Source organism: Misgurnus anguillicaudatus, chromosome 20 (assembly GCF_027580225.2).
Source record: "Misgurnus anguillicaudatus chromosome 20, ASM2758022v2, whole genome shotgun sequence".
Lineage (NCBI taxonomy): Eukaryota > Metazoa > Chordata > Actinopteri > Cypriniformes > Cobitidae > Misgurnus > Misgurnus anguillicaudatus.
Window position 1 is genome coordinate 15,640,174 of NC_073356.2, and position 24,419 is coordinate 15,664,592.

Here is a 24,419-nt window from a genome sequence, read left to right on the forward strand (position 1 = left end):
GCTAAGCTGCTGTCGAATCACAACACACTAAACAAACTACACAATCAGAACTCGATATGTATTTCTGAAGGAGGGACTTCATAGAACAAGAAAGACATCAGCCCGTTTAGGACAGTGAAAGCAGCTGTAAATTGTGTGAAAAATACTGCGTTTTTTACATTGCCCACTGGGAACACAATCATAGCTTCAAAAACACAGATAGAACGGAGGTAAAATCTTCGACATTTGTGAAAATGTATTTTGAATACAAAGCATTTTAAGAGGCTATATTTGTATTTTTGTTTGATTTTTATTGTGATGAGTTTCAACATGTACGGTCTCGTATCATCACATTTTTCTTACAAAATATTCTATGAAACATGACACCAGTTACTTTAGTCCATTTCTTAACACAAAGAAACACATTTTTTGCATGTGCTTTGCTATCAAAAGAGTGACATAAAACACTTTAAACAATGGGCCAACAGAGAAATCTCCAGACGAATTGGTAGCGAGACCACAAGCTCCTCAGAAGTGAGCAGTTACTCTCTCAATCTCCAGAAGATCATCCAAGAGCTGAAACACAAATACACAAAATCTTTTTAAAGCCAAAAAGGTTTAAAAGTAGGTGATAACAGTCGATAATATAGTGTCTTAGCAGCTCGTTGTGCAGTTGAAGTATATAAAATGATTATTATGTAACTCTTTCCCCGCCATTGACGAGTTAACTCGTCAATTAAAGAATTAGTCTATTTTCTTAATAAAAATCCAGATAATTTACTCACCACCATGTCATCCAAAATGTTGATGTCTTTCTTTGTTCAATCAAGAAGAAATCATTCCAGGATGTTTCTCATTTTAATGGACCCCAACACGTAACAGTTTTAATGCACTTTAAAGTTGTAGTTTCAAAGGACTCTAAACGATCTCAAAGAGGCATAAGGGTCTTATCTAGTGAAACGATTGTCATTTTTGGCAAGAAAAATAAAAAATATGCACTTTTAAACCACAACTTCTCGTCTATCTCCAGACTCAAGCGAGCGCGACCTCACGTAATACGTCATCATGTCAAGAGGTCACGGATGACGTATCGAAACTACGCCCCAGTGTTTACAAGTGTGAAGAAAGAGGACCGTTCCTACGTTGTTGTATGTGGAATGATACTAATTAATGTCTTTGTGTCAGTTTATTGTTTAAAATGGTCAGCAAATGTGCGTTTCATATATGTAACACATGACCTTTCGGCATAATTAGGGGCATAATTAGGCAATAGACCTTTCTCACAATAACCGGAAATACATAAACCTCGTGAAAGCGGAGTTCCTTTAACTCATAAACCCGGACAAGTTTAAAAAGGATCAAAGAGTCTACACAACTTCGTTTACGAATTTGCCAAATATTACATTTGCTGATGTGACATGACTCATGGAGGAAAACTTTTTCCATGAAGAATTTGTACATAAATATCAAGGTAAGTAGAGAGCGAGGCTAACTGTTACTGAACTAAAACGACACATTTTTAGCGTGTCTACTTACACATAATGTATGTATAGTAGATGATATAGACTAGTACTACCTTACTAAAGCATTATAGTCTGCTTTGAATGAAGCATTATGGTACCAGTTACTGCCTATAGTTGTCCAAGCGAACGTCTTGTGTGTAGCAACAATAACGTTAGCCAGATGCTATCATTAGCAGTTAACATTTTTGTATGGTAATGTCTGTGTTCGTATGTGTGTGTGTCGGGGTGAACACGTTCCAAGGAAAACGGCTAGGGACAGCATGTGGTTGCAAGCGGCGACCAGTGAGCCCTAAAATGTAGTCGTCTTTAGTGAAGTGTCTGCGGCATACATAAGCCCCGCCCCATCTTATGGTGAAGTTAGGTCCTTCATCCCGCCGGATAGCCTGAATCCATTTCTGTCTAACTTCACCATCAACAGGGAATGGATGGAACAGATATGGCTTTTTACATTGCCTTGACTGCGGAGGGAGTAGATTTCCACGACGATTGCGTATTTCCGGTCATAAATACGGAAGTTGTGAGAAAGGTCTATTACGTGAGGTCGCACTGGCTAATCACACAGCCGGAGGAAGAAGAGAAGTTGTGGTTTAAAAGTGCATACTCTGTATTTTTCCCGCCAAAAATGACAATCGTTTCACCAGACAAGACCCCCATGCCTCGTTCGAGATCGTTTAGAGTCCAATTTTAAACTGCATTGAAACTGCCAATGAAGAGTTTTCCCGGCAATACGTAATACAGCTATTATCCACCACTTGGCGGTCTTACCAAACTTATAAAGCCCGGAAGTTTTCCCTTAGGGCAAACAGTTCAAACTCTGTGTATGTTTTGATCATCGCTCTAAATCTGATCTCTATCAAAAGTCATTCACAAAAACAATTTTTTTTGCTCAAAATTTGGTATTTTTGAAGAAACGTACCCATATTTGAGAGGTAATAAAAAGAAAACAAATGATGATAGGATGAAACGTTTTTTTTTAAGCTGAGGGTCTGTTCTTTCATTTGATATATTGTATTTTTATATATTTAAAGAACATTTTCTGAAAGGCATTAAACTTTTGTAAAAATCATAAAAATGATGGCGCTGACTGGCAACTTAAAAAAAAGGGGGGGGGAATGCGGGCGAGGAAAGAGTTATATGATTTCCACCACTTGTTTATAATTGGGTGACTCTTTGGTCTTCATTAAAGAAACAACTAAATATAAGTCAGTACATATTGAATTGAATGCGTTTCTAACTCCGTTATGATAATATGTACTTACAATGTCCGGCGTTGTGCCGATCTTCTTAGCAAGTTCGCTTCGCTCCATGGTGCTGAGGTACAGATACTTGTTCAAGAGCTCTCCATCTAAAATGTTCTTGACTGCGTTCTGCAGCAACCGCCGGTCATAGTGCAGCATTCTGAAGTCAAAAACAGGTTTGATTAATTCAATAAATATATTCGCTAGTAGTTTTCTTCTAAACTAGCACTACTAGCAGACATCAGTACCTGAATGCTTTCGGGTTGAGTCCGGCGTGGTGCGGCAACATGATCGTAAGAGCATTTTGCAACATCAGAAGTCTGCGGTACGTCTTCTCCTGCATGGGCAGAAGCAGCCCGACCCCTCCATCCAATGTAGCTGCATGGACAGATTTACAATTATACATTAAAATAAGTATACGTTTTTATTAGTATGTATTTTTTTGGGGGGAACTGAACCCTTGATTTTGGGGTTGCTAATGCTCTACCAATTGGGTTACAAGAACACTAATATGATTTGAATCATTTTACATCATATGATAATAGTAAACTTATTCTGAAAGCAGTCACTAGTAGCCTACACATTCGACAAAGCGACTTACAAGCTTTACTTGACTGCTAACGCAATGCTCTACCACTGAGCAACAGGAACACTGAATTCTATATTCAACCGCTCACTCACCAAACCAGGTGATTTGTTTGTTATCCCAGGTGAGCGACTTCTTGCTTGTTGGGTCCAGAGTGCCACGGCAGGGCATCCTCCAGAAGGCGTTCACGTTAGCGCCCACGTTAAAATCTGCTCTTCGGAGCAAGCGCATGCCCCCGAAACTCTCCTTAGCTGAAACAATGAAATCACTGTATTTTCACGTATTGGGAAAGACTTAGAAGCAAAACTTTGAGGTATTACTGAAACTATCAAATACCTTCGGGCAGGTACATGTAGACCAGCAGGTTTTTGTTTCTGTCTGAAACTAAAGGAGTTCAAATGTTACAAGTTATTGAAGTCTAAATTGAGGTAGATCATGCGTTAATAAAAACGTACCCAGAAAACCAAGCTGGTTATTGTCCACCATGAACTCTACGCTGTAAACCTCCAAGGGTTTGGCATCCTAATGTAAAAAGAAAAAACATAAAGAAAACATTAAACATTTGAAATTATGCGAGAAAAAAAACTGTGGAGTGTAGTCGGTACCCTGCTGACGAGTGACAGCGTCTTGCTCTCCTCCTGGTAGCGCAGCAGACAGATGCTCTTCATGACATCAGCGGCCAGGATGAAGTTCTTGATGCTGTGCATTTGGTGGATGTACAGCTGAGTGTCGATGAAGGCCATACCCGTCAGATCATTATCCTTCAGACTCCACAGAAAGATCTGCACATGACAGACACATATACATATATATAAATCAACTTGCATTTAAAATAAATAGAATCAGATGCATATGAATGTAATTATAAGGGCAGTCAAAGTTAACAGATGTCGTATTTATATTAAGCATTGTGGAAATAAGAAGCCCAGCTGTTTGTGCATCTGTGTACAACACTTTATTTATCATTAAACAATTAAGGGATGGCGTTAAATTCACCTTCTGTCCGATGGCAGACACCAGGTATCCACTGCAGTGACAGAGAGCAGTTACAGGTCCCTTCTGCTCCTTCTCATACAGCACTTTAAACTTATTCTTAGTGAGTGGTTGACCGGGCTCTGGAACCACCTCGATCACATCCAGAATCAAGATCTGACAATAAACCCAAAGAAGAATAATGTGTCATATCATAGGCACTGATTCCTTTTTCCGCCGGTGGGTGCTTGGCACAATGTACGCAACGCTTAGGTTGCTAAGCAACAGCAGACGCTACAGGAGCGCATAAGCGCTTTGAAAAGGAGGAGGAAAGTGGTGCGTGAAATGCCCCTTATATTCAATTTATTCATCAAAGCACTGTAAATATTACAACTTGTGAGATCCACCAATCAGAGGCTTCCAAAATTGTTTTAATCACAAATTCACTAAAATTTTATCATTTTTGTCTAAAAACTAAACTTATTTTCTTAGGTAATTTTGCTCATCAAGAAAATACATCTTAATTTAAGAACTTTTAGATATTTCTACTGAAAACAAAACAAAAATACTAAGTAAGAAAGTCATTTTTTGGAGTGTAAGTAATCAACCAGCATTGCTTGTGTGGATGATCAACTATGTCAGCTAGGGATGCACCGATATGGAAATTTTGGCCAATAACCGATAACTCTTTATATTTGGGGGGCGATAACCGATATATATATAGACCGCAGACATCTTGTCTTTGCGCTAGACTAGCATACTCTTCTTAAGCCCGCAACACGTGTCATCTTTGTGCTATGTCACAGAAAGCACCAATCAAAACTCCACATGGCCAGCAATGAGCAAGTGAAGTGGTTCAACAAACCAAAGTAATCCATCATTTATCGGCTTTCATTTATCGGCCTAATTTTGCTATCAGACCGATAACCGATAATATTAAAAATAAGCAGTTATCGGCCGACAACGATATGTCAGCCGATATATCGTGCATCCCTTATTCAGCTGCCAGTCTCCTTGAAAGATCATGCTCATGGTTTTTTGTTGGTCCGGAAACATCCTTTCATGTCCTAAGCTAAACCCTGCCCATAGGGATGCAGCCTTTGAATTGGGGTGTGTATGAAGACTCACTCTGCCTCTGCAGGTGACCTCCTCTCCCTGCATGACGCAGGTCCCGAGCGCCACGTATCCCTTCAGTCCCGATACCGTCTCCTGACTCTTCAGCGCCACAGTTTTCATGCACGTCACATGCTCCCACTCCTCCAGGTCGATCCTGACAAATATACAATGTTATGTTTCAGGATCAACAGTTAGGTGAAACAATTATAAAAAAAATTATATACAGGTATTAGCATCAAATGCAAAAATTATCATCACATTGTCATTGCATTACTCCGTCAATATTAAAGGAACACGCCGACTTTTTGGGGCTTATTCATCGTATGTCCCAGAGTTAGATATGTCCATAAATACCCATTTCATCTCTGTGCGTGCCGTAACACTGTCTGACGCACCCACCGCTAGCTTAGCTTAGCACAAAGACTAGAAGTGAATAGCTCCAGCTAGCAAACTGCTCCCAAAAAGTGACAAAATAACGGCAACATTTTCTTATTTATATGTTGTGATTTGTATAGTCACAGCGTGTACAAATAACAAGGTCATATGAGACACAGCGATATTTTAACAGTATACATACAGGGAACTATATTCTCAGAAGGCGAAGCACTGCTACTTGGGCTGGGTGATTCTCACGAAACTATTGAAACACCACGGCACTAATGATTTTAGCTTTAAAATGTGTAATATAGTAACATTAAAAAGCATCAGAATTAACACAATACTGTGTTCTACCTTGCACAATGTGTGATTTCAACATAAGAATTTATAATTGTAAATTTTATCTCATTTTCTGCTGAAATTCTCATTACCGCAATGTGTCCGGCTGTGTTTGAACATGCGTTCTGTTGTAATTTAATCAAATTAACACAAAAATATTAAGAAAAATAAATAAATGGATGTTTTGCTAGACTACTTTAGATGACAGAAAAAATATTTCCTGAATATTAATGTATAATAATAATGAAGAAAAATTAGGAAAATGATGTGTCCATGCCTGATGTTCTCATCCTCCGCAACACTTTTTGAGAACAGTTTAAGCACACATACAGAATTTTAATAAAGTTTGCTTTTGAGTGACCAAGCACATGGACCAGTTACTTCAAGATGGCTACCAGGTAAGATCATTTTTTTACAGTTAATTTGAAATATTGTCTTGTCAGAATGCTTACACGACATTTTGATTATCATTACCGCAACAGATGCTTATTAAATGTTAATTTAATTAATAGAAGCATAATACTTTGATTTTAAATGCATGTGCAGAATCTCCAAATTATGTTCTTTCAGGTTTGTCATGTCATTTTGAAAATATGTCAGTGTTGATGTTTTCTGACTGTTGCGGTAATGAGATTTTTTAGGACTAATTTTTTTATTATGTTACAAAAAGTGTTAAATGATAAGTAAAAGTTTTTAAATTAATGTTCCCATTTACTCGAGACTTTGTTTTTCAATGTCTGGTGGGAAAAAAAGTAAATTAAAGCAATTTTTACATTTTCATGCTGTAGCTATTTACTTCCAGTCTTTGTGCTAAGCTAAGCTAGCGGTGGGTGCGTCCGACAGAGTTACGGCACGCACGGAGATGAGAAAGGTATGTATGGACTAATCTAACTCTGGGGGATACGGTGAATAAGCTAAAATCCCAACAAGTCTGCGTGTTCCTTTAAAAAAATCAAGATATCCTTTTTCACAGCGTATGTAGGATGATTTTATGTAGAAAAATAACTTTAGCTGGGTTTTAACAGACTATAAGGCATACTGTGATCGAACTGAATTCGTTGTGAGGTTCTCACCGTGTGTTTGGAATGGCTTCCCAGCTGACAGGAGAAATAAGCTGAATGGAGAATCTATCCTGCTGAGGGTGAATGTAACGCTCATCTGAGACAACAACAGACCCCATTAAGACCCCATCAAATCGTACACATTTATCCGTTCACACACATGAGCAGAAAACAGTTTCACATCTCTTTCAATGGTCTCAAATTCTTTCTCCTCTCCGGTCATTCTGGGTATTCGTGTGCACTGTTCTTTAACACTGGTACACACTGCGTACACCTGAAACACACATTAATAGTATAATAGTAATAGTACACAACATGTATGTTAGACAAGAGGCTACAGATTACTGTATATAATGTTCTGTCACAGACTGCATCTATATACACATCAATAATGAGGCAACATTATGACCACCTGCCTAATATTGTGTAATTCCCCCTTTTGCCACTTAAACAGACCTGACCCGTCGAGGCATGGACTCCACTCGACCTTTCTATCAGAACTAGCGTTCACTTCTTCTGAAATTTCAGCTACAGTAGCTCATTTGTTGGATCGGACCACACGGGCCAGCCCATATGCATCAATGGCCGCCCATGACTATGTCACTGGTTCACCCCTTTTCTTTCCTTGGAGCAGACCGGGAACACCCCACCCCACCATTTTTCCTGCTTCTAACACATCAACTACACTTGTCCTAAACTACATTGGATTACCTTGGATTCCACATGGTAGCTCACATGGTGGACCGTACACCTGAGAGGAATCTTGCGAACAGGCCAAGGCGCATCGTAAGACAGGTATGTGGGTAATACACTGATTCTTAGTTCACCCTGCAAAAACATAGATATATGATGTTACTTATTATCATAACACATAAAAACGAATGCTTTCATTTAATCAAAGATAAATTGTCAATTCCTTGATCAAATACCAAAATGTTTGTGTGCATTTGGTTGTACCTGTTTGTTGAAGTAGAGGAAACCTTTGGGGCAGTTGATATTGTGAAAAGGCGAGAAGGACTCAATGGGGCCATCTATTGTCATGGGGTGCAGTCGCATTGCCCCCCGAGAAGTCACCAGCATCCAGTGAGGAGACGGCCCACAGATGAACACCTGACACACAGATGCACATATCAGTAAAAATTGCCTACAAAAATTCAGTGTAAACCGTTACAATCTGTGTAAATGTAGACAACAACTCTAACAGGTTGACAGGTGGATATCAGTGATGCGCGGGTCAATGTATAAACAACCTGCACCCGACCGACATTTTCAACTAACCCGCCCGCAACTTGGAAAGTAAATAGAAAGTAAAAAGTAGAAATTGTTTAAAATAGTTAATTGGCATCTTTATTTCAAACGACGTGACCGACCGCGACCCGAATATCATCCAAAAATATTTTTAATGACTCGTAACCGCGGGTGACCCGCTTTGGATCAACCCACACATCACTGGTGGATATATAAAGAACAACAACCATAGTGAGACATACCCCTGAATATCCCGAGATGTCCTGAAAGTATCTGAATCTGGCCACACGACCCCTGACCCCTACAGACTCCTCTCCCTGACCTTCAGGCTTCTTGTCCTTCCTCAGTTTGGTCTTCTTTTCTCTGAAGTTAATGTTATGAGGCATCTGAGACAAAGCGAACAAACCACGAGTTATAATAATTTAGACGTCACCAGAGAAAAATTGTACACCTTTAGGTCAAAAGTAACTGCTGTGTACCTTCTTAAAGCGCACTTTAAGGTTACTCTGAGTTTGCTGCTGGTCGTATGGAAAAGCCTCGTAGATCAGAAGCTCTTGATCAACGTGAGCCTGTGAAAATTTGATTGACAGATGTATTCATTGGGTAAAACTTTGTGGATTTTTCTTCATTGGTTTCTGTCATAAACTCACCAGCAGGTAAGGACGGCTGTGGTTGTAACCTAATGATACAAGAGCAACCTCTTTGACCAATGGGATTTCTCCTTGCCTTGTCATTTCCTCTTTTTTCAGGTCTCCCTGAGTAGCCGATTGGCTAGCAGAGCTGTCGACCAAAACACGCTGACCAACGGGGAAATTTTTCACCAGGAAAACTAGACGCCAGTCCGGAAGCTGGTAGATCTGATAAAAAAGGTGACATGAAGTGTTGAACCAAGTGTTGCTTTTTTTAAAGGGACACCACTTTTTTAAAAATATGCTCATTTTTTCTTCCCCTAGAGTGAAGCATTTGATTTTTACCGTTTTGAAATCACTTCAGCTGATCTCCAGGTCTGGCGGTACTATTTTTAGCATGGCTTGGCACATTCCATTGAATCTGATTGGACCATTAGCATCATGCTAAAAATAACAGAGTTTTCATATTTTTCATATTTAAAACTTGACTCTTCTGTAGTTGCATCGAGCTTTGATGTTACAAATATCGAAACTATTCGGTTATTTTTTAGCACGATGCTAATGGTCTAATCAGATTCAATGGATTATGCTAAGCTATGCTAAAAGTGGTACCGCCAGACCTGGAGATCAGCTGAATGGATTCCAAAACGGTAAAAATCAAATGTTTAACTCTAGGGGAGCTGGAAAATTAGCATATTTTCAAATAAAATGGAGTCTCCCTTTAATGTGATATATGGAAGCTTATAACATAAATGAATGTGCCCCAAGGCTTTTATACAATAAAACCAAAATAGCTCTTGGGAGAAAATGTAATAGGTAATGGGTGTGTATGTACCTCCATGACTCCGTTCTCTCTGACCAGCAGACACCAGTGCGACGGTTCCTGTCTGTTTTGACCACTCTGATCTCTTCCTGTCGAACTCATTGATGAAGTCCCGCGACTCTGTTCATCTTTACTGGGGCTCATCAGAGGGTTTGATTCACCATACAGCATCTCCTCCTCATCGTCCACAACATTACTAACAAACAGAAGAAAAAAAATCAGAGACAAACCACAGGAGTGCAAACAGTAAGGGACAGAATTAAGAATTAAGTGATTGGTCACCTGATGTCCTGGATGATGGTCTCCGACTCTGATTGGGTCCTGATTGCAGTTTCCTCTCGAAACAGGAAGTTGACCTTGTTCTCGGTGGTGAACATGCCGCTGACATCACGGAACGCACATAGTGTAATAACACGTGATAGCTGTTAAAAGTTAAAGATTAGTTATCTACAAACTTAACTGCTCATTTAAAATTAAAGGCGGGGTGCATGATCTCTGAAAGCCAATGTTGACATTTGAAATCATCACCTAAACAAACACGCCCCTACCCCAATAGAATCTGGACCTTCTTTTGATAGACCCGCCCCACACATATGCAACCCAGGAAACGATGTCGATTAGTAGACACGCCCCTTACTCGCCGATTGGCTACATAAGTGTTTTGGTCCTCGTCACGACTCAAAAATCGTGCACCCCACCTTTAAAGCACCTATTGCAATCAACATTGAATGTGGCTCATCCAATCAAAATTGAGAGTAGGATGACTCCATTTTATAAATTAAGATCAAGGTTTTGTGTTATTATTATTTAGCATGGACTGACCATGTGGATCTGCGGTTTCTGCAGGGCCAGCCGGCACTTGCCGGTGTGAGAATCGATCTTCAAAGCGAACATGGTGACCGCTCCCTCGGCCGTCATGATGACCACATACGGGTCAGCCACAGAGCAGTGCACTATGGGAGAGCCCAGGTCCACAGGGATAAAGTGCAGTTGGGTGACTGAGAGGTGAGGAAACCAATCAAACGAGAGACAGGCCAAGTATTAGTAGTTTATAGTATAATAATCATAGTTATCAATGTACTGATGTGGTTTCTTACCTCCCTCCAGCAATCTGATGCCCATCGGGGACACCTGGATGATGTATTTATTGTCCCCGATGTTGCCTGCGAATACAGTGGGACCTTGTGTGGCGAAACCACTAGTGTCCAACTCCATAATCTCCTGACCCGTCTGCAGGATCTGAAGAGATGAGAAAAGCAAATTTACTCTTGACATATAAGCAAATTGTCCTCCATATACATGACAATAATCTGCTTATTGGGTTCACTGTATCAACCCATTACTCCAAGAAGGCTTGTAAAACTGACCAATCAGATTACAGCTTGCCTGCATCAGATGGTCAGTGAATGTCTGTCAATCTGAGACTGAGATTACTATACAAGTATTTTTATTGGTGTAATGGGAGAAGAATGTTTTGTAGTATTACCATGGTAGAGTCCTCTCTGCTGAGGATGAGGAAGCCGTGCTTGTTCTTGTCTTCCTCCACCGTAGGCTTGAGTTTCTCTTCCTCTGGATCTTCACTGTCGCCTTCTGTTGGGGACTACAGAGAAAGCAGGGGAAGTTTTAAAAACAGCCACATGCACTGCAAGATGCACTGCATTGACGACAAATGATAAGAGAAGTGCAAACCTTTTCCTGTTTTTCCTCATGGTATATAACCGTCCACATGTCATGGCATCCAGGAAGTTCAAACGTTGTGACTACCTGCGGTCTGATGCTTTTCTATAGAATACAAACAAGTTTTGGAATATCACACATTTAACATTCAGAGTACTTTATAGTATTAGTTGAAATGCAGATGAAATAGCATTATGCTTTATAGAATAGGGCATTTTCTAACATACATAAAAACAACTACCAGGTGAGTTAATAAATCCAGATTAAAAATTGTAGAACTCAAGGGCTCTTGTCCGAAATAGCCCCCTATACCCTCGCTTATTATTCCCTACATTAGTTCACTAATATAGTCCACTTGAATGAGTAAATTTCGGACACTAAAGGCCAAAGTGTAGTCCATTTTCTTATTATGAGATTTTTTAAAAGATGTAAAATAAGTCTTTGGTGTCCCCAGAGTGGGTATGTGAAGTTTTAGCTTAAAATACCCCACAGATAATTTATTATAACATGTTAAAATTCCCACTTTGTAGGTCCGAGCAAAAATGTGCGGTTTTTGGGTGTGTCCTTTTAAATGCAAATGAGCTGATGAAATGCAAACACTGATCGCAATGATGGTGATTTGTTGCAATTAAAACTCAGTGGTGCTGTCAATAATTTCTTTTCACCACTACACCACTACGAAATGGCTGTCCCCTCAACAAGTGCACTATTTAAAGGTTTCACAGTCAAGATCTCTGATCCATTATGCTATAATAAAAATCAGTATGAAGTGATCGAGGTAGTGTGTGAGATAATCATACCTGCAGTACAGATAGAGCTCCGTTCTTGCCGTAACCCGAACACACCACCACCTCCAGGTCTGGCTCTGGATTACTCTGAAACTGAGAGTGACATATACGGTACTACATTTTATTTCCTGACATCAGTGTTTGCCTGTTTAAAACTTGCTCTCCCAAAACCAGTTGTAGGCAAACATTGCGATCCAGTTTCTAGTTTGTAAAGGGCAGATGTTAGTCCATTGCTATTAAAAACTGCTAGTGTTGTTTGCTTATTCAAGTCAAAAGAGTACACTTATAAATCTATAATATTCTCATCCCCAGATCTGTCCCTGGACACTCCCTCAATGCAAAACTGTCAGATTTCTGTGTTGATTTTATCATCTGAACCCATAGAAAACTGAAAGCACAAATCTCTTTAAAAAATGCACATGAGATATGATTTATGTTTGCTGCATAATGTCATTCATTATTTTTGTTTAAATATACTTAATCCACAAAGTGAACAAGAGTTAACAGTATTACATGCCTTATAGTATATTTATATATATATATATATATATATATATATATATATATATATATATATATATATATATATATATATATATATATATATATATATATATATATATATATATATATATATATATATATGGTGTGCACCAAGGTTCAGTATTAAACCCTTTCACTCTTTTAAATAAAGCAGTGAAAATAACAGGTACCTCTTCAGAAAGGAAGGCTGGTTCTCCCATGGAGGCACTAGCACAGGGTCCAATGTTCAACATGCTGTCACATACCTGAAAAAACATCACGTAATCAAGAAATGTAAATTTTTTTTTTTATTGAATTGAACTGAATGTGAGTCCAAGGTATTAGGCAGGCTCTTACCTCAAACGAGTATGTAGCCAGTTGTGTGCCTGATTGAGCTTCGCTTCCATACACCTCGATCTCATCTAGCTCATCAGGTAGGTTCCCCTTACCTTAAAAAGCAACACGACAAACACACGAACATAAATATAATGCCAATTTAAAAAATGTCATTCTTCTGCATAGGATACCCAGCCAGGGGTTAAGGTACTCAAGGGAAAACGTATGAAAATTAATTCCAGAGGGTTCTTGGAATTATCTGCACATTACCTGCCCAGTTTGCATCCACACGCTTCTTTTTATTCGGGGGCTCTTCCTGGTAAACAAAGACATTCAATATGTACGTTATGCGTGTACAATTAGAATATGACAACACTATGAATGTTAAGATCCAGTATGGCAGACAAAACCAAAAACCTGAAAAGTGATTAAAAAAAATTATAGTGTAAGTTCATGTCTGCAGGGGTGTGTTCACTGAATCATTACTGTGCCGTGATAAATAATTGACAAACCTGCTTCTCTTGGTCCTCGTTCTCTTTATCCTCTTCCACCGGTGTCTCCTGCAGTTTCTCAGTGTATTTGAGCAGCAGCGAGTTGCCCAGACGAGAGCCCAGGAACAGATATCCCGGCTCCATAGTCATCATCTGACATCAAACATACAGGGTGTGTGTAAGGGTTACAGGTTTAATAACTAAGTTGATGTAGTTTATTTTTAATCACTCACGCAGGTGGTCAGGACACTGGCGGCGGCCTTATCGAAATTAAACGCTCGCACACTCCTCATGCCGTCTGTGATGAGCGTCAACACATAACTGCACACACAATACAACACTCATATCGTATCATTCACTTTCGATACGATATGAATCATAATGATTCAAGATATGAACAGCCATAAATCTCACATTTCTCCTCCTTTGAGAGAAATGACCATCTTATCAGACGTGATGAAGGCAGCTTGAGAGCAGTCCAGGGTAATCTTCACCTCTTCCTGTGACCCTACAGAGCATAAAAGAGGACATTAGGAGAAAGATCACTTATTAATAATCACACAAGGCATTATAGAAATGGAAGTCCAGTGGTGCTTACTCAAGGGAAACGCTGTTGTGCCATTGGTCAGACTGTTGAGTGACACGCCGAAAGGAGGAACACTCTGATTCAAATACAGTAAAGAATTCACAGCGAACACGACAACTCCACCTAAAGACAATACACATTAGTCCTCCTTACAGACAAAAAACACATGTGCATCAGTCCAAATTTAAAACATACAACCGTCTCTATACAGACATATCAGCGCAATGCGAAAAATCAGCAGTATGTAACACCAGTTAAGAGAGGTGTGTTCAGATGATAATCTTACCAATGGGCTTGGGCACAGCCATGACCTGATTACAGTCGAAGGGCAGATTACTCAGAGACCAGATGACTGGATGAACCTTCTGCATGATGTTCAGAGATATGGCCACGATACTGCAAGTGTCCTGACGCACAGCTACTCGCCTGACCACCAACACATTTTCTCGTGAAATTATCAGTAGACAAATGGCCATGTAGATAATTATGTAATATAATAAGTCATTGGATAATAAGTCATACCCCGGCCACGTCTGGTTGGGCTCAAACAGGATGAGCAGTGTGGGCTCATAGTAGCCATGGAGAAACTTCATATCAATAATGTTCAGGAGTTTCTCATCCAGTTCACGAACATCAATGATATAGCTGGGTAGGAAACTAGACTTTTGCCTGAAAGAGGAACAACATTATGAGTGACATAGCACACAATATCGATGAAATACATTCACAATGCCCTTGGTTTTCAATTGGCAGTGGAGGTAAAACTACAACTCCCATCATTCCATGCTTCTTTATCAAGCTGCGATTTTGTTTTCAAATGGGGAAAGTACATAACTGTGTAATATTTAATCAGGATCAATTTAAATACAGCCTGACAATAATTTTGCAATACTTGTGTTTTGTAAAATGTTCATCCATACCCCTCCCCCACGATTCCCTCCTGCTCGTCAGTGAGCGTGTCCTTCCTGAAAGGCAAGACCACCAGGCAGGTGCCGTACACGAGCATCACAGCGCAGCGGTTCTCCGGATCCACTCGCACCATAGGAATGTGCACGTTCTGAACAAAACCATCCTGAAATCATACAAATTACACGGACCAATCAAAACACACATCAGCCTGGCATACAGATCCACAGAAGAACAGCTCATGCAAGCGGTACACACTCTCAGCTCTGGCTCCTCAAAATAATGCAATGACAGAGTCTTCAGATCATGCGTGCCCGGATCATACTCCACAACTGAAAGCTGAAAAGACAAAATAGATAAAAGTCAACATTATGTATTAAATCACAGGATTGATTTATTATTTAAAGGGACACACCACTGTTTTTTGAAAATATGCTAATTTTCCAGCTCCCCGAGAGTTAAACATTTGATTTTACCTGTTTTGTAATCCATTCAGCTGATCTTCGGTTCTGGCGGTAGCACTTTTAGCATAGCTTAGCATAATCCATTGAATCTGATTAGACCATTAGCATTGCGCAAAAAAATACTCAAAGAGTTTTGATATTTTTCCTATTTAAAACTTGACTCTTCTGTAGTTATATTATGTACTAAGACTGACTTAAAATTAAAAGTTGTGATTTTCTAGGCAGATAATCCAAGGAACTATACTCTCATTCTGGTGTAATAATCAAGGACTTTGCTGCTGTAACATGCCTGCAACAGGCGTAGTAATATTACGCACTGCCCGAAAATAGTCCCGTGCTATTAAAAGTTGCTGCGCAATATCACTGTGCCTGCTGCAGCCATGTTACAACAGCAAAGTTTCTTGATTATTACGCCACAATGAGAGTATAGTTCACAGCCTTATCTGCCTTGAATACCGCAACTTTTAATTTTTCGTCGGTCTTAGTATAGGATGTAACTACAGAAAAGTTTTAAATAGGAAAAATTTCGAAACTCTATGGTTATTTTTTTGTGCAATGCTAATGGTCTAATCAGTTTCAATGGATTATGCTAAGCTATGCTAAAAGTGCTAGCGCCAGACCCGAAGATCAGCTGAATGGATTCCAAAAAGGTACAAATCAAATGTTTAACTCTAGCGGAGCTGGAAAATTTGCATATTTTCAAAAAAAAGTAAAGTGTCCGTTTAAATGCTTTTTAACGTTAGAAGTTTATTTACACTTACTTTAGCGTCTTTGAAGCTGAGAAGCAATGCATCTCTGTTGTTGCCCACGAGCTGAACGCTGGCCATGGACATTACATTTCCAAAAAGAGAGAAAGATGCCACTTGTTCCAGCTTCTCCTTACGACTCTTGCCATCTATAATATTTTTGTCAAAAAAACACAAATGTAACTAAAACCACAAATCATCTTATCTAGTAATATACTAGTACGTATAAAAGAAACAGTCCTACCCGATGACTTTTCTGATTTTGAAGTGCTCTAGAATATAAGCACAAATTATTGCATTTTAGATGAATTGCTTAAATTATTAGGAAATACATAGTGTATTGGTGTTTAGGCACGTAAAGGGCACCTATTATGCCCAATTTTACATGATAACATATACGTCTCCGGTGTGCCCAAGATGTTTCCGTGAAGTTTTAGCTCAAAATACCCCACACAGATCATTAACTATAGCATGTCCAAAATGCCCATGATTGGGTGGAAGCAAAAACATGCTGTTTTTGTGTCTGTACCCTAAAATGCAAAAGAGGTACTGCTTCACACGCCCTTACTAAAAGAGACAGTGAGCGCTTTCAGGTAAAACAGATCTGATCTCACTACTGAGATATGTCGGACGGTATACACCTCACTGAGGGCGGAAATTGTGGGAATGTAGGACTGTCAGTCTGTGGCTGTGGGCGGGGCTTTATCAGTGTGATGTCACATTAACAAGAGAATCAAAATGCATGTCAAGACTGCTTTGGTTTAATGACAATTAAAAATTTTATTTTTTCATTTTAGGGTAAACCCATATTTATGTCCTTGTAAAAGGGTATTTTGTATAATAGGTGCCCTTTAATCTATACTTAAAAATCTATGAATGTCAATGCATTAGATAAAAAATATCAATCAAATGGCATGGATGTATATTTAAAGAAAGAAAGAAAGAAAGAAAGAAAGAAAGAAAGAAAGAAAGAAAGAAAGAAAGAAAGAAAGAAAGAAAGAAAGAAAGAAAGAAAGAAAGAAAGAAAGAAAGAAAGAAAGAAAGGCACACTTTTGCATTGGTTTAAAATGTACTTGAATAAAAAATATTTTAACAAATTACAAATCATAAACACAAGTGAGAGGACTCCATTTACATTTACCTCGACATCATAAATGATCCTGTAGACATACAGTTGAGATGTTCCTGCAACTACCAGGTTCTTCTCTTGGTTTGAGATGAAGTTGCAGTAAACGGCGAACTCGACGGCGGTGGGCGGATGAGCCTGACGGTACACTGCATACATGATGATCAGCTAATCCTCTCAGCACCTGACCACAAACATCACAACAGCATCATCTGCACATGAGCAAAGACTACTGCTTACATACGTTAACAAACACTTTAAATTTATATCTGACTGTGGCACAACAACTACATTAATCGCCATATATTTTTAAAAACGTGTTCAACTTTTGTTTACATTTTATTCATCTCAAGATTTGCATGCTAATATGCTAGCTAGTTGCAGTTGGTCTTACATGTATTTTAGATAACGTTACGTAAATTGAATCGATTCTGTCATACCGAAAGATACTGTATAAATATCCCAAATGACCCGTTTGCCCCTGGGTCTCATGAATGGAGATATTAAACTCGAATCTCAGCACATTATTAGCACATTGGACAGCACTTGTTTCATTCATTACACGTCCCAGCATGCCGCGCGGCAACGGTGCAACGCGGAAATGTGTCCGAAATGCGAAACGTGAGCAACAGGCGGTTCCTACCTCAAAAGTAGCAAAGACAATCGTATTATATATATATATATATATATATATATATATATATAACGGATATTATCCTAGTCCCAAACTAAAAATCATGTTTGACGTGCCTTAATTTAAAAACATCTTTTTTTAAAAGGTTTGTTTGTTAGTACTTGTATATAAATGCACTAATATAACTAAGGCCTAATCCTGGATTATAAACCATGTCCATGAAACCACCCCACCCCTTTATGTTTAATGTTAATATATATATTATTAATAATTGATAGTATCATCATATATAACCTTCAAATAATGTGGCATTGCTGTAAAAGTACTGGTGGTACTATGTACAATATTGATAATATCAGATGTGGTACCTTGATATCATGTTTAAAGAAGACATATGATAAAAATCAGACTTTTTTCATGTTTAAGTGCTATAATTTGCTCCCCAGTGCTTCTATCAACCTAGAAATGTAAAAAAGAACAACCCTGTAACTTAGTTTTGGTAAACCATTCTCTGCAAGCATGTGAAAAAATAGGTAATTGAAATTTGGCTCCCCTGTGATGTCAGAAGGGGATAATACCGCCCCTTAATCTGCACTATCCAACCACAGCACTGCCATTTAGTGCAGAGATCAGCTCATTTGCATTTTAAAGGACACACCCAAAAACTGCACATTTTTGCTTACACCTACAAAGTGGCAATTTTAACATGCCATAATAAATCATCTATGTGGTATTTAAGCTAAAACTTCACATTTGTGCTCTGGGGACACCAAAGATTTTATTTTACATTTAAAAAACGTCTTGTGAAATGTCATTTTAAGATATTTATGTTCTGTAGTATTTAGTTGGTATTTTAGGGTATTTGATATCATGTCTGTCAAACTGTTATTGCAAAAGTGTACCATGATACTTGAGTACTGTTTTGATAGTAAATTTAAATGTGTACAATCCTTAGCATTGTTAAATAATGATGTACTAATAAAAAGGTATTGTAAAGCGTTTCCTTTTATATCAGCATTCATTGGATTCAAACATGCAACAATGAATTCATAAAGTGATGTTTAATTGGAAAATAAAGTAAAGGCAGCAATACTGATTTAAAGAAAGGTTACAAATTTGTGACCAAGTCTGTGAAAACCCAGCTAAAGATTGACTGTTTAACATAAAATCATCCTAAATAATGAGACAATATAACCTTGATATCTTGACCGAGCCATAAATCAATGAGTGAAATCGAACTCATAATCTCTAAAATTATGAGACTTTAGCCTGGATTGCACAGACAGGGTAACATATATTTAACCCCAGCATTAATCTACTCAATACATCTAAATTCCAAAATTAAACAGATAGACAAGCAAACAATAGTTTTTAGATTAGGGTGCATTGTGTTCTGTCAGTCTATTACATTAAAGATCTGAATAGTCATACAATGAATTAAGAAACATCCACTGCCCATAACTAAAGTTCAGATTTAATTAGTTTGAAAGGAAAATATATGGGTAAGAAACAGCAAGCATAATGTATTTTCATATTAGCTGTAGATCTTCTTGCATGTAATAAGGTACTCAGGATAGGCCTGTGTGTCGTTGAAAATCACAAACAAAGTAGGAGAGCTCAAATGATCTGTCACGCTGTGATATCTGACAGGTACACCAGAATTCTCCTTGAGTGGAGTTGTTTTCATGTCATGCTTGCCCACTGTGAAGTCTCCGGTTAACACTTTGGCCACAAAAATAAACTTATGCCCATCTGCATTGGGTGGAGAATAGGTGTCCAACACAGACAGTGCAGAGTTCACGGCAAAGTACACACCCTGACCATACACAGTAGCTGCGAAGGAAAAGAGAACAATAATTGAATGACAACTCTTTGCATTTGGGAGATGTTTGATCCAAAGCAACTTACAGTGCATTACAGGGTATACAGTTAATCAGTAGTGTAGGTGTATCCCTGGGGATTGAACTCATAATCTTGGTGCTGTTAACTATAAAATATACTTAAGATATGTGGACAATTTTAAATAAAAACAAAAATAATACAGAAGAAATGTACGGTTGCAAATCAGCTTTACAGAAGTAGTGAAGATGGACTTCACAACTCATTTGACTTGTGTACTAGGTGTCATTTCTAAAAGTCACCTGCATGCATAGCTTAGGTATTGGCATCTGAAAAGGAAATTCATTCCAGACATCAAATTTCTCAAGTTTAAAAGTTTGTTTTGACTCTTACTATTCACTATGACTATATATTAGAAGTTCAGATGCAAAACCCTCTAAGGCAGGGTTCCCCAAATCTTACCCTGGAGGGCCGGAGCACTACTGAATTTAGGTCCAACCCTAATTTGATCACACCAAATGCGTTTATGGCGCCTTTTTTGAATGATTTTCTATGGGCAATGAGCCTTATGTGCGCTGTTTTTGCGCGCCGAACGGCTTGCGTTTTTTTGTCGCCTGCAGTCTTTTTAAAGAAGAGCACTCACGCTTCAATATTTGACTGACAGGACAGCTGCATCTGTGGTTGCCTAGCAATATAAAAAGCTGTGTGAAAAGTGACCAAAAAAAGCAGTGCAGCACGCCTTGCGTTTCCAAGTGTTTAAAGACCCCCTAACCTAGGTGTTTTCAGCAATATTAAAATAGGTGACACTTTTGTTATTTCAACGGTATTTACCAAACACACTGTTAAATAGCACACGTAATCATAGGGGAACCATTTTTAGTGCTATATAGCACCTATAAAACACCTATGAAGAACCATACCTGGGTGAAGCTATGTTTATGCTCGCAGCGTCCACATGGGTGCGTTGGTGCGCGCAGCAAAAATGACGTCAACGCGGAGTGGGCGGTCGTGCGGGTTGGATGCGTGAGACCCCATTTCGTGTGGAGGTGTGCACGGCATTTTTGTAACTGTGCGCACGGCTCCGCATCTGAAAATGATCGAACTCAATGCGATTCTGTCCGAGCAGGCAAGCCTGTGACGTATCTCTTTGATCCATCCATGCAAAACAATATATATATTTATCTGACACTCTGGAAGTAAAGTATGGAAACTTTGCAGTTTAAAACACAAATTCTTTTACATGATTCAGAATGTTTGGCTTATATTTGTATTGAATGAACAACTGGATGAGGAATACAATACAAACTTTAAGATGTCTGTACTGTTTGTTTAGTAAAAACATGAATAAAATAAAAATGTTTAATAAAGACATATTTAAGGCATTATTGTTTTACTCATGTTCTCATATTTATATATCAAATTCTGATGTTAGAAGCACTAGGGTTGTTCCAGCGGACGACGACTTCTAGTCTCTTCTTTGTGTTTGTTTTTGACTTAATTGCCCGCGTCGCCCCTAGCGGTTCAAAAAATAGTGCAACAGCGAGCGTGTCAACCATAAACTCCTCGTCCGTTTGCGCGCGATCTGCGGAGGCTTGCGTTGTGGACCAAACCGCGAGTATAAACAAAGCTTGATATAGCACCACTATACATCAGATATGGTTCTACATTTCACAATATGGTTCTACACCTGTGGTACACAAGTACAAACTAGAAACATTAAAAGATGCAACTAGAAACATTAAAAATGATAAAAGTCAGAAAGTAAATGTGGCTGTCACATCTGGGTTGTATTTAGGTCCAAGTACTTACAAAGGATGCAAGTTCAAATGTGGTCCAAGATTGTTTCACATTGGTCTTCTGTGAACTTTGAGCACTTTGCTGAAAATTGACATGACGTTTAACAAATTTTGTCAACAAAGCTGTATATCTGAATGGCTTGAGGCAGGGATTAAGCAGATATAAAGCCAAAGTATTTGATGAATGTATATAGACCATTTCATCAGGCGCACATGCTGTGTCTGGTCCGAACTTTATTTCCGGTTTCTGTTTGTTTAATGGTCTGACTAGTTGCTGAAACTGAACTCTTAACCAAAAACCTCATCGAAAATAACAAATGTTTTGGGTTCCTATGTAATCTACGTGTTGCTTATTTTGCTTGTTATATAAATAAACAAATTTAAAAGGACTTTGCTGTTATTTATTCTTTGCAGAGTTTACCCGAAGTTACGTGATGACCATGAAAGCCATGTATTTATGTTGTTACTGCTGAAACCGTCTGTGACATTCGGTAGATATCATTATCTCATTTTTGACTGAGGTGGCGTTTAGCGGCTTTCGCATCTGAGCTCTTCATATTTTTTCCTAATGGTGCTATTAATATAGCAGTAAAATTACAATCCTATTTTTACAGTTAGTTTTGCTAAGGTACATCTTATATTAATAATAATAATAATAATACCTTTATTTTATGTAGCACATTTAAAAGTGGCTTTCTTAAAGTGCTTTACAGAGAAAACAACACATTTAAATACAAAAAATACATCAAAGAAATAAGATGATAAATAAAGTAAAAGCAATCCTAAAATGAAATGTAATGAAAAATTAACAATAACATCATGTATTCTATACATTTTATAATTTTCTTTTTTTTCATATTTCATGATTTCTCCTTTCACTATTTTGTTCTAAAATGTTTTTAACGTTAAAGAGGCATAGTGGTTATTTAAAATTAAAACCAGGAACTCAAAATAACAAATATCATGCATTGTAGAACACAATACCATTTTTTCCGCAGAAGCTCCTGTTGAAGCCGTGAATACAGATTTCCTTCACACTGGTTTCACTGGTGCCGTGGTAGAGGGTTCGTTCCACCTCTGGTTCGGAAGAGCTCCTCACCATACTGGCCTTCTTCAGTTTGTACTGGTCTTGTAAAAGTTTATTCGAGAGCTTCTCGACCTTAAACAACAACCTCTTTCAGTAAGAGCAGTCAATGACAGTTCACATGTATAATTCAATGTGCCCAAATTTAAAGGTGCAGTGTGTAAATTTAAGCAGCATCTAGTGGTGAGGCTGCAAATTGCAACCAACAGCTCAGTTTACAGCTCACCCCTTGCTTTTGAAACGCATAGAGAAGTTACGGTAGCCGACACAGGACAAACATGTCATCGTTGGAGACAACTTAGTAAAAAAGTTTGTCTGTTAAGGGCTTCTGTAGAAACATGGTGGCACAAAATGGCGACTTCCATGTAAGGGGACCTTCTGTGTATGTAGATAAAAACGTCTCATTCTAAGGTAATAAAAACATAACGGTTCATTATGAAAGGTCTTTATACACCACTGATAATATAGTTTTGTATATTATTTTGCATTTCTGTCAAGAGATCCTTCAAAAATGTCACACTGCACCTTTAATAGGGAAAACCTACTAAAATATTTTTTCCAACATTATAGTAAGTTCACAGGCTTTGCCCAGTAAACTAACTCATTACTCAAACAAAAGGCCAGATTTACTTGTTTGCTGTTGTAAAGCGCTTTGGATGGCCATTGGCCTATGAAAGCGCTATATAAATGCAGTCCATTTACCATGTTATAAAAAATTAAAGGTACTGTCAGGATTTATAAAGACGCGCATTAAAAAATTTGAAAAAAAATTCACACGCAAAACTTTTGGTAGGTAAGTACTTAAAGTTGAAAATTCTCACCCACAAACCTGTATATATTTTTTTTGTTCTACTGAACACAAATGAAGATAATTTGGTGAATATTAACCAAACAGATCAGTGCCCCAGATCTGCTTTATTACAAACATATAACGTATCTTTCTTTGTTGTGTTCAGTATAAACAGAGAAATTGCCCATGGTTGGAATCAGATCGTGTCGCATCTAATTAGGGAATGGTGTCACGCTAATTTTCCCTGTTTAATAAATCTTTCCTATTGACTTTTAAATCTAACCTTAATGATTTTGATTTTGTTGCGGTAATCCCGAATGGTGTCACGAAACTCTCTGACCACACTTTGAAATTCATCCGAGTCTTCATTCAATTTAGACGCATCAGGCACGTTAGTCAGCAAACTGTAATCTTGATCTAAAAAAAAAAATTAACAGATCATGTATGATATTTCTATACAGTTATATTGTAACATCCATCAATTCTCTACGTTGCTTCTCTCTTTTAATGTCATCATAGTGACAAATTTCTAAATGAAGCAGAACTTAACTTGACTATTCATCAAGAACTGGTTGGATGGTGAAAGTGAGTTAAACATTTATTTCAAAGACAGAACAAGTTATTATTAGTCAAAAATGGCAACAAGAAATGCTATCTTGCACATAAATCCTTTAAGTTTGACCAGGCAGGCACAATGTAATTTAGACTTAAAAACAAAGTTTATATTTAGCAGCTTGCTCTA

The 24,419-nt window shown here is 38.2% G+C and overlaps 2 protein-coding genes across 4 annotated transcripts in view; both read right to left on the reverse strand.

The window, feature by feature from the left end:
• Positions 1 to 269: 269 nt before the first annotated feature.
• cpsf1 (cleavage and polyadenylation specific factor 1) lies at positions 270 to 18,149 on the reverse strand. 2 transcript variants are annotated; one of them, XM_073858174.1, is made up of 38 exons: positions 17,929 to 18,149; positions 17,550 to 17,718; positions 16,653 to 16,680; positions 16,424 to 16,557; positions 15,457 to 15,537; positions 15,213 to 15,364; positions 14,815 to 14,961; positions 14,579 to 14,718; positions 14,305 to 14,415; positions 14,121 to 14,214; positions 13,940 to 14,027; positions 13,728 to 13,859; positions 13,486 to 13,531; positions 13,237 to 13,328; positions 13,071 to 13,145; positions 12,370 to 12,450; positions 11,582 to 11,674; positions 11,379 to 11,492; positions 10,990 to 11,131; positions 10,715 to 10,890; positions 10,175 to 10,314; positions 9,905 to 10,088; positions 9,091 to 9,297; positions 8,920 to 9,009; positions 8,683 to 8,826; positions 8,150 to 8,302; positions 7,904 to 8,020; positions 7,373 to 7,466; positions 7,205 to 7,286; positions 5,427 to 5,568; positions 4,323 to 4,475; positions 3,932 to 4,108; positions 3,782 to 3,848; positions 3,663 to 3,710; positions 3,422 to 3,577; positions 2,989 to 3,118; positions 2,762 to 2,900; positions 270 to 555 (listed from the first exon to the last, which is right to left on the reverse strand). In XM_073858174.1, the coding sequence occupies exons 2-38, from the start codon at positions 17,691 to 17,693 to the stop codon at positions 508 to 510; spliced, it is 4,341 nt and encodes a 1,446-aa protein (XP_073714275.1). In that variant the 5' UTR covers positions 17,694 to 17,718; positions 17,929 to 18,149; the 3' UTR covers positions 270 to 507. The 2 variants fall into 2 exon arrangements, with proteins under 2 accessions (XP_073714275.1, XP_073714274.1); XM_073858173.1 differs by having other exon boundaries at positions 17,975 to 18,148.
• A 1,006-nt stretch (positions 18,150 to 19,155) lies between these two features.
• parp10 (poly(ADP-ribose) polymerase family member 10) overlaps positions 19,156 to 24,419 on the reverse strand; it is a 31,495-nt gene continuing 26,231 nt past the window's right edge. For both annotated transcript variants that reach the window (XM_055219594.2, XM_055219595.2), the window contains exons 9-11: positions 23,961 to 24,094; positions 22,788 to 22,962; positions 19,156 to 20,001 (exon numbers count right to left, since the gene is read on the reverse strand). In XM_055219594.2, coding sequence (XP_055075569.2) covers positions 19,703 to 20,001; positions 22,788 to 22,962; positions 23,961 to 24,094 — 608 coding nt within the window. In that variant the 3' untranslated portion in view covers positions 19,156 to 19,702. The remainder of the gene's footprint in view (positions 20,002 to 22,787; positions 22,963 to 23,960; positions 24,095 to 24,419) is intronic.